Consider the following 19,468-nt stretch of genomic DNA (forward strand, 5'->3'; position numbering starts at 1 on the left):
AGAGCTCCGAGGAGCTGAATGTGAAGGTTAAAGATTATGGGGAACAAGTGTGGAACCTTGAGGTTCTTTGCTGGTGGTTAAGATTTTTGGGACTTTGAGGTGGTACTTTGATTAAACTTATTGTTTGGATAAATAGGAGACTAGGCGAATGGTGTTTAGGGAATCCCATTTGACATTTCGGGGTGAATAACAGGGTGAGCTGACTGTGTCAAAGGCAGCTGAGAGGTCGAGTAATATCTGAAGGAAAGGCTCATCTTTATCTGTGGTGAGGAGGTTGTCTTCTCTGATTTGTAAGGAAACCCATCCCATGCTGTGATATAAACTGAAGATGTATCATTAGTCATGAAGGAGATAGTTGGCACTGATGTGATCTTGAAATTGCACATAGTTTGCTTTCAATGATCTTGCTGATGAAGAATAGATGAATGATGGGCCTACAGCCTGCTATACCCTGAGGCAAGGTCATCAGGGTATAGCATGTGTTTCTTCAGCAGTGGGCAGATCCTGACTTTATTTAGAGCTCAGGTAACATACCATGAGTGAGGGGGATGTGCACAATGGTGAGTATGGGTGAGAGAGCTTCTCCAGAGAGAGCTTTGCTGATGGAAGAGGTAAGAAATATTCTTTGGCGGTGGTTTGTGCGAGTTGAGGATGTTAGATAGATGTTTGAGAAACATGGACTTGAAAGATAACCATTATGGCATATGGTAGAGCATGATAGAGTGGGTGTTGGAGATTAATAAGGTGTGATTTTGCGGATGTCCTACCATATGTTCTATTTTTTCATTTAAGAAACGTTTGATGGCATTGGACTTATCACCAGAGTTTGCAATAGAAGGGTCATGCTAGGGGCTGATTCATCAGTTTGAAGAATGTTTTACTTCTATTGGTAGCTGGGTCGATGATGTTGATGTAGTACTTTGCTTATGCTGATGTGGCGAGCTATCTTGTGTGGTAGCAATTTACTAGTGTGGTCATCAGGGATTCTGTTTTTTCCTTTTCCTTGCTGTATGCTGGTGGAGCATTTGGTTTCGACAAGGTATCTGGAATACCAGGGTGCTGAAGAGTTTGGCTTGCACTTCATATTTTAGTTAGAGTGAGGATTCTCATTAAGAGGCAGCAAAAAGATTCCCCAAATGGTTAACCACTCTCCGATCTCATATAATCACCTTCCTCACATAACATTTAGTGTTTGGTACTGAGGGCAGTGGCACCCTCTTCTCCCTAAGTGATGGCACTTGGTAAAACAAGCAGACTCACTGAACTCAGGACACACTGCTCTTGGTTGATACAATTTCATTCAAGCATGTCTAGAGACAGGCTTGCCTCTTGCACAGTGGGCTGCCACAGTAGGGTAGGCAGAAGGGGCATTATTCCCCAGATCCTGTGATATCCAATGCCCACACTCCTTCAGCAAAATGTATATCTAGAGTTTTAATTGAAAGCAAGCCTACTGTCTCAATTAGTAATAAGGTAGCTTTTGTGGACATACTATGAGATCATGCCATATATTATGTTTAGCTTCATTTCCTGGAGTACTTTTGCAGCAGTTAGACACAGGTGTTTATGGCACTAGTAAAAATATGTAAGAGTCTAAATAGTCCAACATTACATTTTTGCCCCATGCCTCATAAAAACATCTGACACCCCTGAGAGTGGATTGGATTCTCCTACCAATAGTTTAGCCACTGGTGATGTGATGTCCATAGCCGAAGATCAGGAGACTTTCCTAACAACCAGGAAAAAATATTGGGTTCAGAATCCAGAAATTCACAATCCCTTTCCAGGTCACACCTGGAAACCTGTGCAAAATGTTTGAAAGTTGACACATAGTGTAGTTTTTCAGATATTGTGGAACAACAGGATGGCATGAATGGATAATGTGTTTATTATTGTAATTGATGTTCTCATTTGTGTGTGTGTGTTTTGTAGCTTGGTGGTTCTTGTAAAAATTGCCCAGTTTAAGTGATTGTGAGACTGGAATGTAAAAGGAGACTAGCATACTGACTTGACACAGTCATTTCCATTTATGAGAAGCCACACCCTGCTTCCCACCAACGTTTTATTTTTAATAGTGTTTGACCAGAATTCCTCTGACCTTTCATTCTAATTTACATTATTTTTCAAATTATTCAGCTGATGCGCTACCTTGGTTAGCTGAGTGAAAGCTGAATCTTTTCGACCCCTGCCTTTTGGTGTGCTTTCAAGGACTCTTGTGCAGTAGACCATATGATCTCCTTGCTTCCCTAAAGAGTTTTGGAGACTAATTTTGCCATATGTGTAATGACTTCTTGTCATTAAGAACACATTATTTCTATCCTCATTGGTCAAATTGCGCCATTTACATTCCAAATGTGTTAAAACCATACTTTAGACACGTACATCTGTCTATCATTGTCTGGTAAATTTAGCAAATTTTTGCAGTGCCCTGCTATCATACAGCCTTGTCTTACATGGCAGAGTTCTCTCCGTCTCTCTGTCTTTCTCTCAAGTAGCAATCGTTTTAGTTGCCTTTATGAAGGGAGCCTTTTTGATCGGATGACTCGGGTATCTCTTGTGCGGGTGCAGGGTTCTTTAAATTCCAAAAACCCCTTGGTCTATCAATTGATGGGCGAAATCAGTGACAGAGCAACATTTGGGGGGGGGTTCAAAATACATGCAGTGGGTCCCTCACGCTCCGGGACCCAGTTAGGAGCTCTCATCCAAGGTCCCACCGCACAGTGGCAGTGGGGGCTGTTGGGCTATTGTTACGCCACTGAGTGGAATCCACCTATTCTATCTCCCGCAGCAAAGATATTCTCCAACCTGGGATATCAACTTGGCTTTTTTGTATGACCTGCTGGCCTACATTCACCTACCTTAGGGTTTTAGGAGCTCTATATCAAGCTGGGCATGTTGCTGAGCCTGGTTTCAATTAATAGTCTCGGTGACAGGAATTACTTTCACATAAAAATTGAGAGAAGCCTGTTCTCATGACTTCAAAATAATCCATTGTCCTCAAGCTTCCTCAACATAATATGCACCTGTTTGCCTTGCCATAAAATCTGCCAGTCTAAAAGTGACACAAGTGTACATTTATTTTGTCTGGTTGTCTGTTTTACCATGAGAAATCTTGTTTTTTTTGGATGGGCAAACACATCATACACACACAATATTTATATAAAATAAAGTTGCTTCCCCGCCCCATCTGCACTGTGAAAAGACATGTATTCTGTCCCTGACATGGATACATGTGCATGTGTTTTGAGGGTGGAAAATGTTTTGAGCACGAATACCCCAAACATAAAAGTTAGTCTGAGTTCACAAACTTCTAAAGATAGCACCATCCTCAAGCACCCGCAAACCCCTAACACTAAATTGCAAATGTGGAAAACCCACCCTAATAATAGAATTTCTCCTTTTGCAAAAATAACTTTTTGCTTAAAGAATTCTGCTAATTGTGATTCTGTGAATTGAGTTTGGTAATTTTCAGGTGTAATGTAAACATTCTGTGCAGCTGAGGTCAACACATGGACACAGAATGTTTTGTTGAAGCTTTCTATGAGTAGTTGTATCTTACTCCGTTCGTAGATGTGAATTACATTTGAATATCCAGACATGACTTAAAGCTTGGGTGTATCTTAACTTACTGTTATACTCCATTGGGTGGATTATCTCTCTTTCATCCCCTACTACCGGTCAAAACTAAAACTAAAACATTCTCACCTTAAAGATCATGTCAATGTTAGGATATTTAGTGTCTGCAAGTACCCTGCAGGGGTAGCAGTAATGCAGGAATCCACATTGAAAATATTTGTTTTATTGTTGAAGCTCTCCTTTTGACTCTGTTACCAGAAGATTCTAAGTATCTCAGCTTTACTTTGCTTAAATTGCAGGCACTGTTCATTGGATATGGACCTGGACTGAAGTCCAAGACTGAGGTTGAACCTTTTGAAAACATTGAGCTGTATAACCTAATGTGTGGTAAGAATGGATTCTAGGTTCTTTGCACAATTTTGTTGTGAAGAAAATAATTTCAAGAAATATCTCTTTTTGTATGATCAGCCCCCTCCTAAATGTTTGGACAGATACTGCTGTTTTTTTTACTCTGAAGTGCACTGGGCCCTGCTGACCAGGCCCAAGGTTGTGTGCTATGACCTCTCAAATGCATGTACAAATGGTTAATATGTGATTGGCATATTTAACTTACCTGTAAATCCCTAGTATATGGCCCCTAGTGGATGGTATCTTGTGTACCCAGGGTATGTAAGTTAAATGTCACCAGTGGACTACGTCAGTTATGTCACCACTGCAGTGACACGTTGGCTCTATGTTGTATTCTGCTGCCTAGTGAGGCAGCTTTTACACTTCCAACACAGCATGGCAAAATAACCCTTTTGGCGTAGTGCAGACCTTCCTTAAAAATTTTTACAAGTCACTCCTACGGTAGGCCTCAGAAACCCTTAAAGCAGGGTGCAGAATATTAAACAGAAGGGTGTGTAGCTTTTGTGTTTTACATGTCATCAGTGAAAACTCACCATTGATTTTTTCATTGTAGCAAGGCTGGTAGTCCCATTGGCTAACGCTATGTGCTAACTTTCATTTGGGAACAACAAATATAGTACTTAAAGGTATCAAATTAATTGTTATAGTAAATCCAACATGTTGCTAAAGTCAGATTTAAAAGTAACTCTTAAAAAGATCACTTTAGAAAGTCAGATTTCATTTATTTGTCTTTACTGATTAACTACAGCAGTTGTCACCTTATACAACTTTCTGCCTTGGTGCCAGGAGACATGAATTGATCTCAGGAATGGGTAACAAGAGGCCTGTTAGTAGGAGTAGGTGTGACCTCCTTATGACAGGATGGCCACACGGCTGTGTCTGCAGATGGCCAACCTTTAAAGGGCAAGCCGCCTGTCATAGGCAGCGCGAGTCAGTCTTTAACCTGCCCTCTCCTTTTGTCGAGGTAGACAGGCTGGCAACTCTTCCAAAAGGAGAAAGGTGTTGCAGAACCGGTTTTACAGGAGGAGTTCTTTATAAGGGACACACCTCAGGAGTGTGCCCAATGCACTGGCCAAGGGAGGAAAGGTTCTGGGGTCTAGGACTTGGTATAGCAATACACTGTGGGATTAAGTACCAGTTCCTCAGAAAGTTATGCAAGAACGGGTAGGGGTGCCCATTGAAATGTTATCCTCATTGTTAAGTATTTCCCACCTACAAATTCAAAATTAGCATAAAAGTGGCTCCCCTCGGTACCAGCCTCAGAACTATCCTGAACTCGTAAAGAACAGAAGAGAGGCTGCACTTGCTAAACCTGTGTACGTCAGAAAGAAAGGCTGCACCAAGAAAGATGGCATTTGCTGAACCAAGATGGGACTTCAGACCGCTCCTGCTGTTGAAGTTCTGGACTTCAAGGACTAGGCCTGCCCCAACGTGTGCCAAAGACCAGTGGTTGGCCTTCAAGGGGTAGTTTCCTAGCCTTAAGATAAGTTTGAGGAACACAAAAGCTAAGGAAGCCTGCAACTGCAAAATGCCATGCTGACCAGTTATAGCTGGAGTTTCCCTAGGCCCTGATGGTGCAGCCCGGGAGATGGAGACCTAACCCCCAAGAGGTGCTCTAATGTCCTGGACCCTTGAGTGATGCTAGATTGTACTCTTTCTCCTGAAAACAACTACAGCTTGTGAGCCTACAGGTCAAAGATATCAGTTTTAGAGAAAGAACCAGAGGTCACAAACTACTGCTACTCATCTCCCCATTATCGTCAAAGCCTCCCTGGCTGCTAAGCTCAGATTGCACCCACTGAAAAGGTGCTCTAGTTTATGTATAGCCTTGGACTCCTGTTGAGAACCAAGGCTCATAGTGTGCAGGACTCAGCCTGTCTGTTGACATCAAGTCCAGCACTGGATCCAAGCTGCAGAGGACCCAAGTCTGTGAATGAGAAAACGGACAAGGAAAGTTCTTGAGTGTGAAGGCAAAAGTTTGACCACAATCAACCCAGCCCTTACATCCGACCAGGCCTCCATTGCGGTCAGCCTATAATTTTGATTTTGGCACGGATCATCGTGTTCGAAGATTCTAGACTACAGCTACAAGTGAAAAGCAGTGATTTATGAATATTTTGTAATGAATTGCAGTGATTTAATGAAATCTTTGAAAAATCATAATTGTGCTTCCCTTTATTTGCTTTTTTGTAATTTTGGTGTCTATTTAAAACTAAAAATATAGACTATTTTTATGAAATGGAGTGGGTTTTTACTGTGTCTTGTTTCTTATTAACTGTTTTCGTACTGATAAATGCTTTAGACTTCTTTCCTTTGACTTAAGCCTGACTGTTCTGTGCTGTGCCACAACTCACTAAGGCTAAGCTAAGGTTTAAATTTAAGTAACTTAACTGGATCGTATAAGAGAATCGTGACATTATTACTTAGTGAGGTCTCATAATCACCCTAAATAATAATCCACTTTCTCACAGAAATCATCAATTCATGTAGAATTTCAACCATGGGCATGAGCATCTACTGTGTAGATTGTGGTTCTAATGCGAGAGGTGTTAAGAATAATATGTGAAAATAAATCTAGGATGTGCACAGAGGCCTAGGCCGGTCTCTTGAATGTGAGGTCCTGGACCTGTTCTGTGACCTGGATGGCCACTATGTGCACCCTCATTAAACAGACAGCAGACTATGGTCCCTGCTATGGGTTTACTACATAGAGTGGTGGTGGCACTGTTTCGTGTTTGTTTTTTTGTGCACAGTATGTTTGGTGAATTTATAGTTGTGTCCAGTCATTTATATCTTTGTCACTGACTGGAGACTGGACAATTCATGTAAAGATCTCTTTCTGTGAGCTTCCTGGTTGCTAGTGCTAACTTCCCAAATTTAGCTTGTGTGTGTAGCCTACATAATTCATGCAAGGTGTGCAAGTGAACTATAGTAATGGAGGCCTTTGTGATTCATTTTAGGTACCTCTAGACTTGCCTTTTACTCAAGGTCGAAGAGAGGTCATGAACTGAGGGAAGAGGAGACAGCTTCTTTAAAAGTTCAGTTAGATATTTTGCTGATTCCTTAAGCACTGGCATTGGGTAGGTTTAGGGGTGAAGGGTAGGGTTGTGGGCTGTTTTGCAAGGTAAAGGGCACCCTTTAGGGGAGGCCCAGTCTGCCTTGATCACTCTTTTTGGCTGATAATGGCAAGTTGCAGAAAGCTCACACCTCTCTGTGTTTCATTTGTGGTTGCTCCAGGCTAGAGATAACCCTACTGAGAGAAGGATCTCTTAACACAGGCTGTATTTGGAGAGCAATAGGGAAAGGACACTTGAAATGAGAACCACCCCAAACTTGTTCTGAAATTGCAAACAGTGGATAGGCAAAAAGTGGTACCCCATCCTCAAGGAAGTTGAGTGCTGAGGACTGCTGTGCAACAGGAGCTGGTATCTGCCCTACAACCAGCTTTCCAGAGATGAAGGGACATTGTTTGAGTTTAACCATTGCTGGTAGAACTGTATACTTGACCTGAAGTGCCTAGAAACCAGTGTGCCTGCAGAGAGAAGGAGATAACCACCCAACTCTGCAGGAGGAGTGACTGCCCAGGAGAAGTGAAGTGCAACATGACCCTTGAGCCAGTGGCAGGCTTTCTGAAGAGTAGGACTGTGAAGAGTGAGCAGTGTACCCTCCTGTCGACATGTTCAATCTGTCTAACAGTGGTTCCTGTTGGGAACTGTAGTAATGGAGTCACACACGGGGCAAGGCCAGTAAACGAACACATCGTTTATAGCCATAAAATAAATGCGATCCTCCTCCCGAGCCAGCTCAACACCAACTGACTCGGTCAGAGCGATCGCTGACATGACATTCCACAAAGCCCATACTACGTAAAATATAACACATCCCACTCCCTTCCAGCCTTTCCCAAAACAGAAAAAAAACCCTTAAGGAAAAACAAAAACTGACATGACACAAAAACACTACACTATAAAATTAAGAATGAAAGAGAAATAAAATCATGCTACAGAATAAATACATGACAGCAAAGTCGTTGAAGACACAACTAAACAAATTGTACGTAGTCTTACAAATAACATGGTGGTCTGAGAGTCCTCTGGCCACGACAACCATCTGTAACTCCATCACATGATACAGATTCTGCATCCACTTGTACATGTTCGATACCACCCACATCTGATTTAGGTATCAGATGTTCACCTCTCTCACAAACGTTTCCGTCTGACTTGGCACCCAAATCTTCATCACTCATAAACATGAAACTGTTGTAGCCCTTTCCAGAGAAAGAATTTCTCCGATCTTCCACATCACTCTCTTCCCTTCTCTCATAAACCTAAACTTTCTTTTTATTCCATTTATCACCATTCTCCAGTTCCACATGACTTACTCTCACCTTCTTGACTTTGAAAGGACCCCAGAACTTTGAAAGACCACCAATAACTCTACCATGTCTGATCTTCACCCAATCTCCTTAAATAACATCCTTTCCTCTTACAATTTTGTTTGCACAACTCGTATCACACACACCACCCTTCGACAACCACGCTGTCAGTAGTTTAGAACCAGATTTCCTTCCCCTCATCCTTTCAAATGGAGTAGTACCTGTAGCCTTATTTGTTGTGGTACGGTGGGCCCAGACCATCTCATCTACAGTACCTCTTATACTTCTTCCACTCTGAATACCCATCAATATCGTACCTTTTACTAGACGTTTATTCTCTCAACCATTCTATTAGCTTGGGGATTATAAAGAGCTGTACGCTTATGAATAATCCCACAGTTCTCTAAAAATGTCCTCATTTCTTGAGAGGTAAGTTAAGTGCCATTATCAGTTATCAAGACTCTAGGAAAACCTTCCTCCAGAAAAACTTCCTTCAACACCTCAATGGTACTCCTAGTGTTAATCTCCTGTACAAACTTTACGACAACCCATCTTGAGTACACATCAACCATGACCACAGTATTTCTGTATAAATCTCCCACACCCTTCATGGGACCAATAAAATCCAAACACACCGTACACCAAGGCAAACCAGGATCTTCAATATGTCCTTGAACTTGTCCTTTTTTCACTGTCTTTACATGTTGTATAATCCACAAACCCACCTTGAAATCATGTCATCCATGCCTGGCCACCAAAAGTATTCCCTAACTCTCTTCTTAGTCATGGTTTGACCCAGAACCTTCATGTGCCAACACAAAATTCTTATTTCTTAGAACCACCGGTTGAACAAACTTGTCATTCCTCATAACCAGGTTCAAATCTAGAACAGATAACTCATCCATTAATTTTAAATAGTGTCTCAAAGATGGAACCACTGTACTATCCCTCCTTTTACCTTCCACGATCATTCGCACAACACCCTTGAGTACAGAATCCTCCTCCATAGCAGTCCTCCATTCCTCCACTGAAAATGTGCCTTCACCCCAGTCCTCAATATCTCTCAACCAGGCTACTGCCCCTTCCTGTTCCTTGAGTAAGTCCTCTGCCTTGTCCACACCCACAGTGTCTAATGGCAGCCTGGAGAGACAATCTGCCCGGTCATTCTCCCAACCTGGAATATAGCTTATACCAAACCGGTATTCTTGGAGCCTGGCAGCTAACCTTGCAAGTCTAGCAGAACCTTTCCCTGCACCCCCCAGGACTCAGCACTTTAAGCAATGGTTTGTGATCCAAGCGTAAAGTGAAATTTTTGCCCCACAGAAAAGTCCTAAAGTACTCCACAGCCCAGACAGCAGCCAAAGCCTCATCTTCAATCACTGAATAATTCTGTTCGCACGCCGTTGAAGACCGTGAAGCAAAAGCCACAGTTGCCTCCTTCCCCTTACATACTTGAGCTAGTACTGCTCCTAAGCCACATGCACTTGCATCCACAGTCAGAACCGTCTTAAGATGAGTATCAAAAGGAGACAAAATACCAGCTTCACAAATGTCATCCTTCACTGTATCAAACGCAATCTGTTCCTTTCCCCACCTGAAGTTGAAGCCCTTCCTCAGTAACATTCTTAAGTTATCAGTTTTTTTAGCAAAATTCTCCAAAACTTGTTGTAATACTCTATCAGCCCCATAAGTTAACGCAATTGATCCTTGTTACATGGAATGGGTGCTGAAGGAATAGCATTTAACAAATCTTCCTTAGGTCTGTATCCTTCCCCACACACTGTATGACCTTGGTAATCAATTTCTTCCACCATAAATTTGCACTTGTCTCTCCTCAAAGTTAAACCAGCTTCCCTCAATTTGTTCAGAACAGATTTGAGAACAGCATTATGTTCCCTTACAGTCTGACCAAAAATCAAAATGTCGTCTTGGAAATACAACACTTTCTGCATTCCCGAAAAGAAATTGGACATAACTCTCTGTAACACACTTGCTGCAGAAGACAGCTCAAAAGGCATCCTGGTGAAATGGAATGTGGCTTCCATGGTTGTAAAAGCAGTAAGTGCACAAGACTCATCATGTAACTTGATTTGGTGATATGCACTCCTCATATCCAGTTTCGAAAAATACTTCCCCACCTTTGAGCAGAGACAAGATTTCATTTATGTTTGGAAGAGGGAAGGAGTCTGTAACCACAGATTTATTTAGACTGTGTAAATCCACACAAAAATGAAGCTTGCCATCACTTTTTTTTAGCAATGACTACTGGTGAAACCCATGGTGAGGCCTCAACGGGTTCAATTATACCCTGAACCATCATGTCTTGTAACATTTTCTTGACTTCCCCCCTTACCACCAATGGCACCCTCCTCACCTTGTGTTTCATTGCCACAGCATCTTTCTCCAGTATAATTTTGTGGACATACCCCTTTAATTCTCCCAACTTTTCATCAAACACCTCCCTAGCATCATCAAGAATTTTCTCCAAAGATTCATCTTCTACTAACAAAACCTTATTGTCAGAATGTGGATCAATGATGACATGCAAATCATATTGATGTTCCCATCCCAAAATCGGTGGTCCAGACTCTGCCACATTGATTTTCCCTTCAACACATCGATGTCCAAACTTAATGTGAGAAATAAAATGACCTATGACATCGATCTCTACCCCCTGATACCCTCTCGGATTTATATCCCTAGGCAGCAAGGAAATATCATGCCATAACTCAACCTACAATGATTTTGGAATAATAGTGTACAGTGAACCAAAGTCCACCATTAGCTCCACATCTTTGTCAGCGATGGTAAAGATTCCCTTCGGCCTGGTCTCTCTTCCTCTTCCTGTATCAGAAGTCTGAATTAGTAAGATGCGATCACTAACACAGCTTTCCTCCATAGTATCAGCTACAGCAACTCTTGATTTAAAACCGTCTTTGCACATTTGAGCAAAATGCCCCTTTTGACCACAGTTCCTGCAATCTTTATTAACAGCAAAACACCATTTAGCATCGCTGGTATGAGTAGAGCTCCCACACCTTGCGCAAAATTTAGACTTTGGCGAGATAGAATCTCTTACCCCTTGTCTATTGTGTGCAACACCAACATGCTTTGACAGATTTTGTTTTTTGAAATTTCTGGCACCTCTTCATCACCTTCAGTACTCCCACTCCCTTTCTTGCTCATTTCCCTCATGCAGATACCCGATTCTTTCACGATTTTTGCAATGGTAATTGCATTTTTCAGGGGCAGATTTTTTGCTGCCCATAGCCATTCCTCCTTTTTTTGCTCTTGCACTGTACAATAAGTTGGTCTCAAATTAGTTCATCAGACATGGGTCCAACTTTGCACTTCACAGACAATTCGCGTGAACTAGAAACAGTCTTCCAGCGACTCCATCTCTTTGTGGTCTAGTGTAGAATTTGTAACGTGACATTGCTATATTTTCCTCCTTAGCAAATCTCATCTCTAGCCATAATTTTGCTTCTTCATATACATCACCAGTAGGCTGCCCATTGTTGTTACAAATTTCCGTTAAATATTTAAATATATGATGAGCCTCTCTGCCAATTGTGCCCAAAAGCAATGCTTTCTTTCTGTGTGCTGAAAATTTTTGACTATCCAATGCTACGACATAGTTTTCAAAAAGAACAATCCATTCTTCCCATTGAATTGAAGGTTGAGACCTATTGTCCAAAAATGGTGAAGGAATATTAATAGCAGAAGCCATCCCAACTCAAAGGTAACGTTGTGTTATATTGTATGCAAGAAAGATATTGTGATTTCCTATCCTCCTCCCAAATGGTTGCTTGCTAAGGCCCTTTCCTTTCCTTTAGCTAAAGAGAAATTAAGGTATTTTCCTCTTATTTCCTGGTGGGCTGGGTTAACAGTCTCACTCGGCTCCTTTATGCTTTCTGAAACAATACGCTCACTTTCAGACCGACTTGACAACGCGGGCCTTCAAAACCAGTAAGTGTCTCCAGCAAATGTAATCATGCACGCGCCTCCATCCTCCCAAACGCGCTTCTCTATCTTCAAATCACCTTACTGAGCTCAAGGCCACAATGGTCCACACTGGACAAACAGGGCTCGTCTACCGTGACGCGTAGATCTGATCGGATCACGTTTATTCCACTTTCTTGGTCCTCCGGCTAGTGTAGCTGGCGCCTGTCCCCAAAATTGTAGTAATAGAGTCGCACACGGGGCAAGGCCAGTAAACGAACATGTAGTTTATTGCCATAAAATAAACGCGATCCTCCTCCCGAGCCAGCTCAACACCAACTGACTCAGTCAGAACGATCGCTGACACGACATTCCACAAAGCCCATACTACATAAAATATAACAGGAACCTGGCTACTGGACTTGAAAATCACTGACACCCAGTCAGGGCAGTGATCCAAGTCCAGCATGGCCTGTACTAAGCTGTAGTGCCCATAAGATGTGCATCCTGAACTAAGCCACATAGACTAGAAGATGTTAGACCTGTGCAAAGCCTTGTTTCCCAGAAGAGATTGGCCAGTGCATGGGCACACTGGCTACTGGAGATTGCCCTGTTTATGGCTGCAGTGCCAGCCAGAGATTTACCTGTGTATTTCGGCACTCCGAAGAGATCGGCCTGTGCGGGGCTGTACTGATACCGGAGCACCTGCCCACCAATTCTGTGTGTGATCCATTCTTCTGTGAGGACAGCCGTTCCAGATGCGATCAGCCACCTACAACCACTGGAGACCTGCAGCAGCAGAATTGCTGAAGACCCTTCTGCTAGATAGACACTTGCAGTCAAAGGGAAGAACCAAACAGAGCTACTAGTTTTCATGCTTTCCCTCCCAGAAGTGGGAAGGAGCAGATGTGCGGAGACAAAACCGGTAGCTGTCTGAATTGTCTGGTCCACCACATTTGGCAAGAACTGAGCAACTGAAGCAGGTAAGAGTTGAGCACCTGAACTGTGAGTGTAACTTATAATTGAATTGGTAATCTGCATCTAAGTTGTGATCATTCTAATAAATTAATCCCCGGGAGAACCGACTGGACTAGAAAAGGGTGGGCTTAGGGCAGGTAGCAGAGGCACAGACTGATCTCAGGACAGTATATAGTACATTGCATATATCCTCTATGTAGTCTGTTTTATTGTGCATTAAAATACTTTCTTTCTTGAAAGTAAAGCAATAGGTTGGACACTCAGTTATCATGCTTTGTGACTGAGTCCTGAGCTCAAGGAGGCCCACACTACCTCCCTAAGTCTGTGACTACTTGCCTTCACTACCACTGAGCGTGACGTGCTAAAGGGTTTGTACTTCACCCAGTTTGTAGAGCCACAGTAGTATAGACCCTGGGACATCAGAGGTAAATGACCTCAACCTCCGTAGTGTATGTCCAGTACTCCCTGTTTGACACCCATCATCCCCGGAAGGGAGTCTGACAACAGCCTTTCTACAGCTTTAACATGTTGATGTTGTTTGAGGTTATCTTCACAAGGATGTGTGAAGTTTTGGGCATTGCCCACAAGCGAGTAGCCAGAAAATGAAAATGCACCTCACTTTGAACTAAACTTCTAATGACACTGAATCAGCAAAGCAAATAAGTCCACCATTCCTAGGCTGGTCCCTGTCACTCTTTCATCCACCGTCAATCCTGCCATTCTTTCACACTTCCATCCTTATACCCGTCCGTTCTTTCACCTTTCCTTCCATTCTTTCACCCATCCATTCTCTCACCCATCCATTTTGTCACTGTTCTATTCATTCATCCTTTCAGCTGTCCATCCATTCATTCACCTTTCATCCATCCATTCTCACCCATCCATCTTTTACCCTTTCTGTTCATCCATCTATTTTTCATTTAGTTCACAAGTTTATCATCCATCCTTCCACGGTTCCATCGAGTCATCCTTTAACCTTTCCTTTCACCCACCCACCCTGTCATCTTTCCATCCAGTCATACATTTTCATACTGCCAATGATCTTTCGTTCACACGTTTCCATGCTTCTGGTGTTGTATAAGTTCATACTTTCTCCTGTTTGTAAATCTTTCATCCACCTACCAATACATTCTTTGACCCTTTCTTCTATCCCTTAAACTGGTCTTTTCACACTTCATTCTATCCTTTCTTTCATCCTTCCTACCTTCCAGTCTTGCACCCATCCTTCCTTTGTTCTTTTCACCCTCCCCCTTTTCATTTTACCTGTCCTTTTTTTTCATATTTTCTACCTTTCACCTTTGACCCTTTCTTCCTTCCCCCTTCTTTTCCAGTTTCTTTCATCAAATTGTTTTCTTTTTTTACCTTTATCTTCCCCTTTGCTCTATTTGCTGTTGTCTGCCCGTTTTAGATGTTTCACTCATTTCTGTTTCCTTCATTGAACTTGGCTGACATAGAAGCCCTTCTCTGCAGAGTGCAGACAGAAGAGTGGAAAGACACACAGAAGAGAACTTTAGTGGAGCACAGATTCCAAACAAGACCATCCAGTGCAGTTGCAACCCCACTATTAAACTGCTAAAACGGAGAGTTCACAATGCTTCTAGATTGTATTATAAACAGTCTGATGTGCGGACGGGTAGCAACCATTCCAAAGCATAATCTGAAATTGATAATTGAGAAAATGTTATGAACATTGATAGACTTGGCTTCCTTGGCGTGGTTTTCCCCTCTAACTTTTTGCCTCTCATCCTCCTGTTTTGCTGACTTTGTTTTTGCTGGCCTTAGGGCTCTCTACACTCTTATCACTGCTAACCAGTGCTAATGTGCTTGTGCCTTCTCCTTAGAGCATGGTAGAATTAGGTTATAGCCAATTGGCTTATTTAATTTACTTGTAGGGCCCTAATCAAGTGGCACTACCTGTGCATGGGCCTTTAAATTAAAGAGGTTACTTGTAGACCTTCAGCACTGATTGCCCCACTCACATAAGTAGCACTTTAAACATGCCATTGCAGCCTGTGTGTGCATTTTTAAATTGTTTTTTTCCCCGTTGCAGTCTGCCTGAATGTGTGACCTTGTCCCAGTTTGGTGTCACCAGTTAAGCATAGTTGCTGCAGTAGTACTTTTTCAGCTTTATTTTCGTAAAAACCCTTAACGTTACATATCTTCTGCTCTACTGATTTGATATTTATAGTTTAGTCTTGTTTTATTTGTTAAATGTTTTTTGGTGTGGTATCCTTTGTGTGGTGGTGTTAAGTTTCTTACTGTTTGAAATGTTGCCTAAACACTTTACCCATTACCTCTAAGTTAAGCCTGACTGCTCTATACCAAGCTACCAGTGGGTTGAGCACAGTTTAATTTAGGGTTGGCTTGTGCCTCACCGTGATAAGGATTGTGGTTGCTGCATGAGCAGGGCTCATACCCCAGTCAATCAAGAACCCAACTTCTTACAAACATCAGTCAGTAAACTTACCAAGATGTGAGACATTGGGTTTCTATACTTCTCTCTTTTTTATCTTTAAAATTATCTGAGGGGCTATTACTATTTTTAACTGAAGTAGGCATCTTTTTATATCTTTCTTCTTCCTGCTGTTATAACTCATAATTGTGAATAGTGTCTTAAATTTAGGTTTAGAAAATACAATCCTGAAGAAGCTTCATCAGTTGTTACTTAATTCAAAAATTTATTATACTAACTCAGCAGCAGTATAAATTGATAGACGTCACAAAATGATATTGACAGTGGAATCTGACCCAAAATATAAATTCCTTGACAGTGTGTAAAATCATTAAATCCTTTTGTACAACATGTCAGCGAGTTCTGCATCAGTTGTAGAACTTGTGCAGTAAGCCAGTTTTTCCTGTTTGGTTGTGTAGCTGTCAGTGGCATAGTAACATTTTAGTAACTCACAAAATTAGTGCAGAGAATAATTATTCTAAGGTTAATTTTCCCCAGCCTCTGTGTGCACACTTTTTGTCACCTACATGCACTGGATTAACATAAGAGGAAAAAGTATTTCATTGGATAAATTAATTTAAAATGATGTATACTTAACTTGAACCCCCTTTTCTTTCAAAGATTGGTGTCATAGAAAATGGACAACCTTTTAGCACCTGGGGACCAACTTGAAAGCTATCAGAAGTAGTACTGTAGTCAGTGATGATTTGATCTCAAATTTGATTGTAATCACTATGCAAACGGCAGAATGCAGTTGGAAATGGAGATAATACCTTATTTATTAATTGTACAAGATCACATTAATTACTTCTGACTGTGCATTGAACCGAAGAGCCAAAATGCTAGGCACAACAGAACCCAACCTTTGATAGCCTATATAAAGAAAAGTATATTTGAATGGCTATTCCTGCTCCCATCTTAATGTAATTTGCAGCCTCGAAGAGGCATTAACAAAGAATGTGGAAGTTTTATGAGACGTGAATGTATTGGGTCGAGTGAATGTTCCAGTCTCCAGAAAAAGACCAAGAAGTAGCAAATTAAATAAAAAATACCTTAAGAAAAATATCAGCTCTTAGGGCCTGCATGCAGAGGCCTAGGGTGAGGTCATTGAAGATATACATAGCACTTTCTGGATGGTGATGTTTGAGGCGGATTCAAACACTGTGACATTGTAAAATGTATACATAGTTGATCTTCAAAGGAAAGGGATGGATGTTACATCATAAGTAGTTCTGGCCTAATTCCACAAACACAAAACTAAGGAGGTAGTCATTAAGGCTGCCATGGACTTGGTGAGGACATCTACAACAACCACTTAGATGCTCAGTGACTGAAAAGTTGCAAAGTGAAAAGTGAAAATACCTAATTACAGGAGAGAAAAGATAATTTGTGTGTCTGTGACATGTATACAAATCTCCTTACATGAGAAGGGGTAAATATTATTCTTTTCTTTATCAGCCTATATTGGTTTGGTGTCTTCAAAAGCAACCCAAACCCATGCTTGCTTTAAGAACCTGGGTGATTGATATGTATGAAAATCTGGAAAGTTAAATCTGTATCTGATAGAGACATCTAGAAGATTCCTTACTGTAGAATTTCCCCCTGGCGTCAGTCTAGATCTGGAGATTTTTCTCGAGCAGTACCCCTGCACACCGTTAGGTGGTATTGATTGGCTCTGTGTCCATCATTGGTGTTGTTCATGCCAGATCGCCAAATATGATGTCACGGGTCCTATATAGGCACCACCCTGGTGCACTGACGTCAGTTCTTTTTTTTCCATGCCAGCCAGTGCAGATCCGAAGAGAGCTACCCCTCAGTCATTTTTTGACTTGCCTTTTTTTTTAAACTTTTTGCCAACGTTTTTTCGAGTTGCTAACTCCTGGTGCATCGAAGATGTCATCTAGGAAGACCTGGTTCAAGCTTTGCGAATCCTGTCATCAGGCGATGTCCATGATGGATTCACACCTCACGTGCCTTTGGTGTTTGGAGCCTGACCACGACCCAAAGTAGTGCTCCAACTGTTGGGCCATGCATCCCAAGGCTTTGAGGAAGCAGTCTCTGAAGCTGATAGTGGCTTGATGCTCAACTCTGCACAAGTCGAGGTCCTGGTCGAGAAGAAGGTCCCGGGAGTGGTCCCGGAGTTCTCCATCATCGTCATCCCACTTCAAGTCCTCTAGATGATCGTATATGTTGAGGCACAAAAAGAAGGAAAAGAAAGCAAAGGATTCTTACACTTAACTTCGACCGTCGCTTGACGAGATGAGGGAGCATCGTTGTTCTAGGCCTCTGCATGCAGAACCTGTTTCTGGGCTAACTCTGTGTCTCCCCGAGTTTCTGGGAGCTGGAGCGGACCCTGCCCACTTAAGAGTTTTATGAGGTCATGCACCTCTTTTTTGGACAGTCTGACAACATTGGAGAGCCTTCGGGCCCATGGAGTTGGAAGGATCCCCTTCGGATTCCGCACCGGTGGCTTCGGCTTTTGTTCCAAGGGGCACCCATGGATCCATGCTTGGATCCAGGACGGCGTTGGTCATACCATCTCATCTGTCTCTAATGCCGACGTTCCCAGTACTGCCCATACCCCTGGATGGCACCATCCACATCCTCATGGTCGTCGTACGAACCAGATTCCGGTGTCAACAGGAACCATGCCTCCTATGTCAGATCCTGAGCCCCTTTCCCATGGGCTAGGTTACGGTGAGGAATGGGAGGGGTTGCTGGACCCTTTGGAATACCATCTCCAAAACTCTATGGACTGGTTTATGGACTTGGGTGAAGCCAGTGGACTGGATACCCCACCCCAGATACTGGCATGCTTTCTCCCCCTACCATGCCTACGGAGGAGGGAGCATCCTATTCTGGGATGGTGCAAAGGGTAGCTAATGTCTTGGCATTTGAGCTGCCTTTGGTGGCAGTTCGGACTAACCCCCTGACAGGGGTGCTTCAACCTGGAGTTTCATCCTCCGAACCCCTGCTCCCCTTCAATGAAGCCCTTAAAGATGTCCTACTGGGTAGCGGATACTGATAATGATTATGATAAATTTTATTGTTTCAGTTGGTTGTTTTGAGAGGGGGCCGGGTGAATTTGCCGAAATGGCACAGATGGTTTGTGATGAAAGTGCTGGTCCAGTATTTTCACTCAGAAGTCCTCCCAAGCATCCACTATGTATTTGTGGGTTTTGAGGCTCTCCAACATCTGTAGTTTTGCAGCTAGAGATAAGGCTCCTATTGTGGCAGATGACCAACATAATCTCTTCAAGCTTGTTGACTTTGTTTGCCCTTTTTGTGCCGGGACAGGTTTGTAGACAGGTAAAGAGGACCTTAAGGTCAGTATTTACTACGAGTGATCACTGGAAATGGTGTATTTTATTTGAAATTGCTGTACCAAAGGGATCAGAGGTAACATGACTAGGGTGTAGTCTAGGATGGACTGTGAGGAGGGGCTGAGAAATGTGTAACTTGGTGGAGAGTCGCCAGTGAATCTCCCATTTAATACCTGAAGTTTGAGATATTCTACTGATGTCGCCAGTTGTGCTCCCTGCTGGTCACAACGAGTGAAGGTTGATCACACCTGTGTTGGGACGTTCCAGTAGGAGTTGTCGGCGCTTAGTATTTCATCTGCCTCTTGAGCCTTAAGTAAGTTCAAATTAAAGTCTCCTGTCAAGATGATGTCCCAGTCGGCGTGGGACTGGCAATAGTACCTGATGACCGGTGCTGTCCTTGTTATAGAGATC

At 42.5% G+C, this 19,468-nt stretch overlaps 1 protein-coding gene across 1 annotated transcript in view; it reads left to right on the forward strand.

Annotated features, from left to right (window-relative positions):
• The window catches only part of ENPP1 (ectonucleotide pyrophosphatase/phosphodiesterase 1), a 486,681-nt gene that overhangs the window by 306,718 nt on the left and 160,495 nt on the right, over positions 1 to 19,468 (forward strand). The window contains exon 17 of the mRNA XM_069235163.1: positions 3,876 to 3,963. Coding sequence (XP_069091264.1) covers positions 3,876 to 3,963 — 88 coding nt within the window. The remainder of the gene's footprint in view (positions 1 to 3,875; positions 3,964 to 19,468) is intronic.

This window comes from Pleurodeles waltl, chromosome 5 (assembly GCF_031143425.1).
Source record: "Pleurodeles waltl isolate 20211129_DDA chromosome 5, aPleWal1.hap1.20221129, whole genome shotgun sequence".
Lineage (NCBI taxonomy): Eukaryota > Metazoa > Chordata > Amphibia > Caudata > Salamandridae > Pleurodeles > Pleurodeles waltl.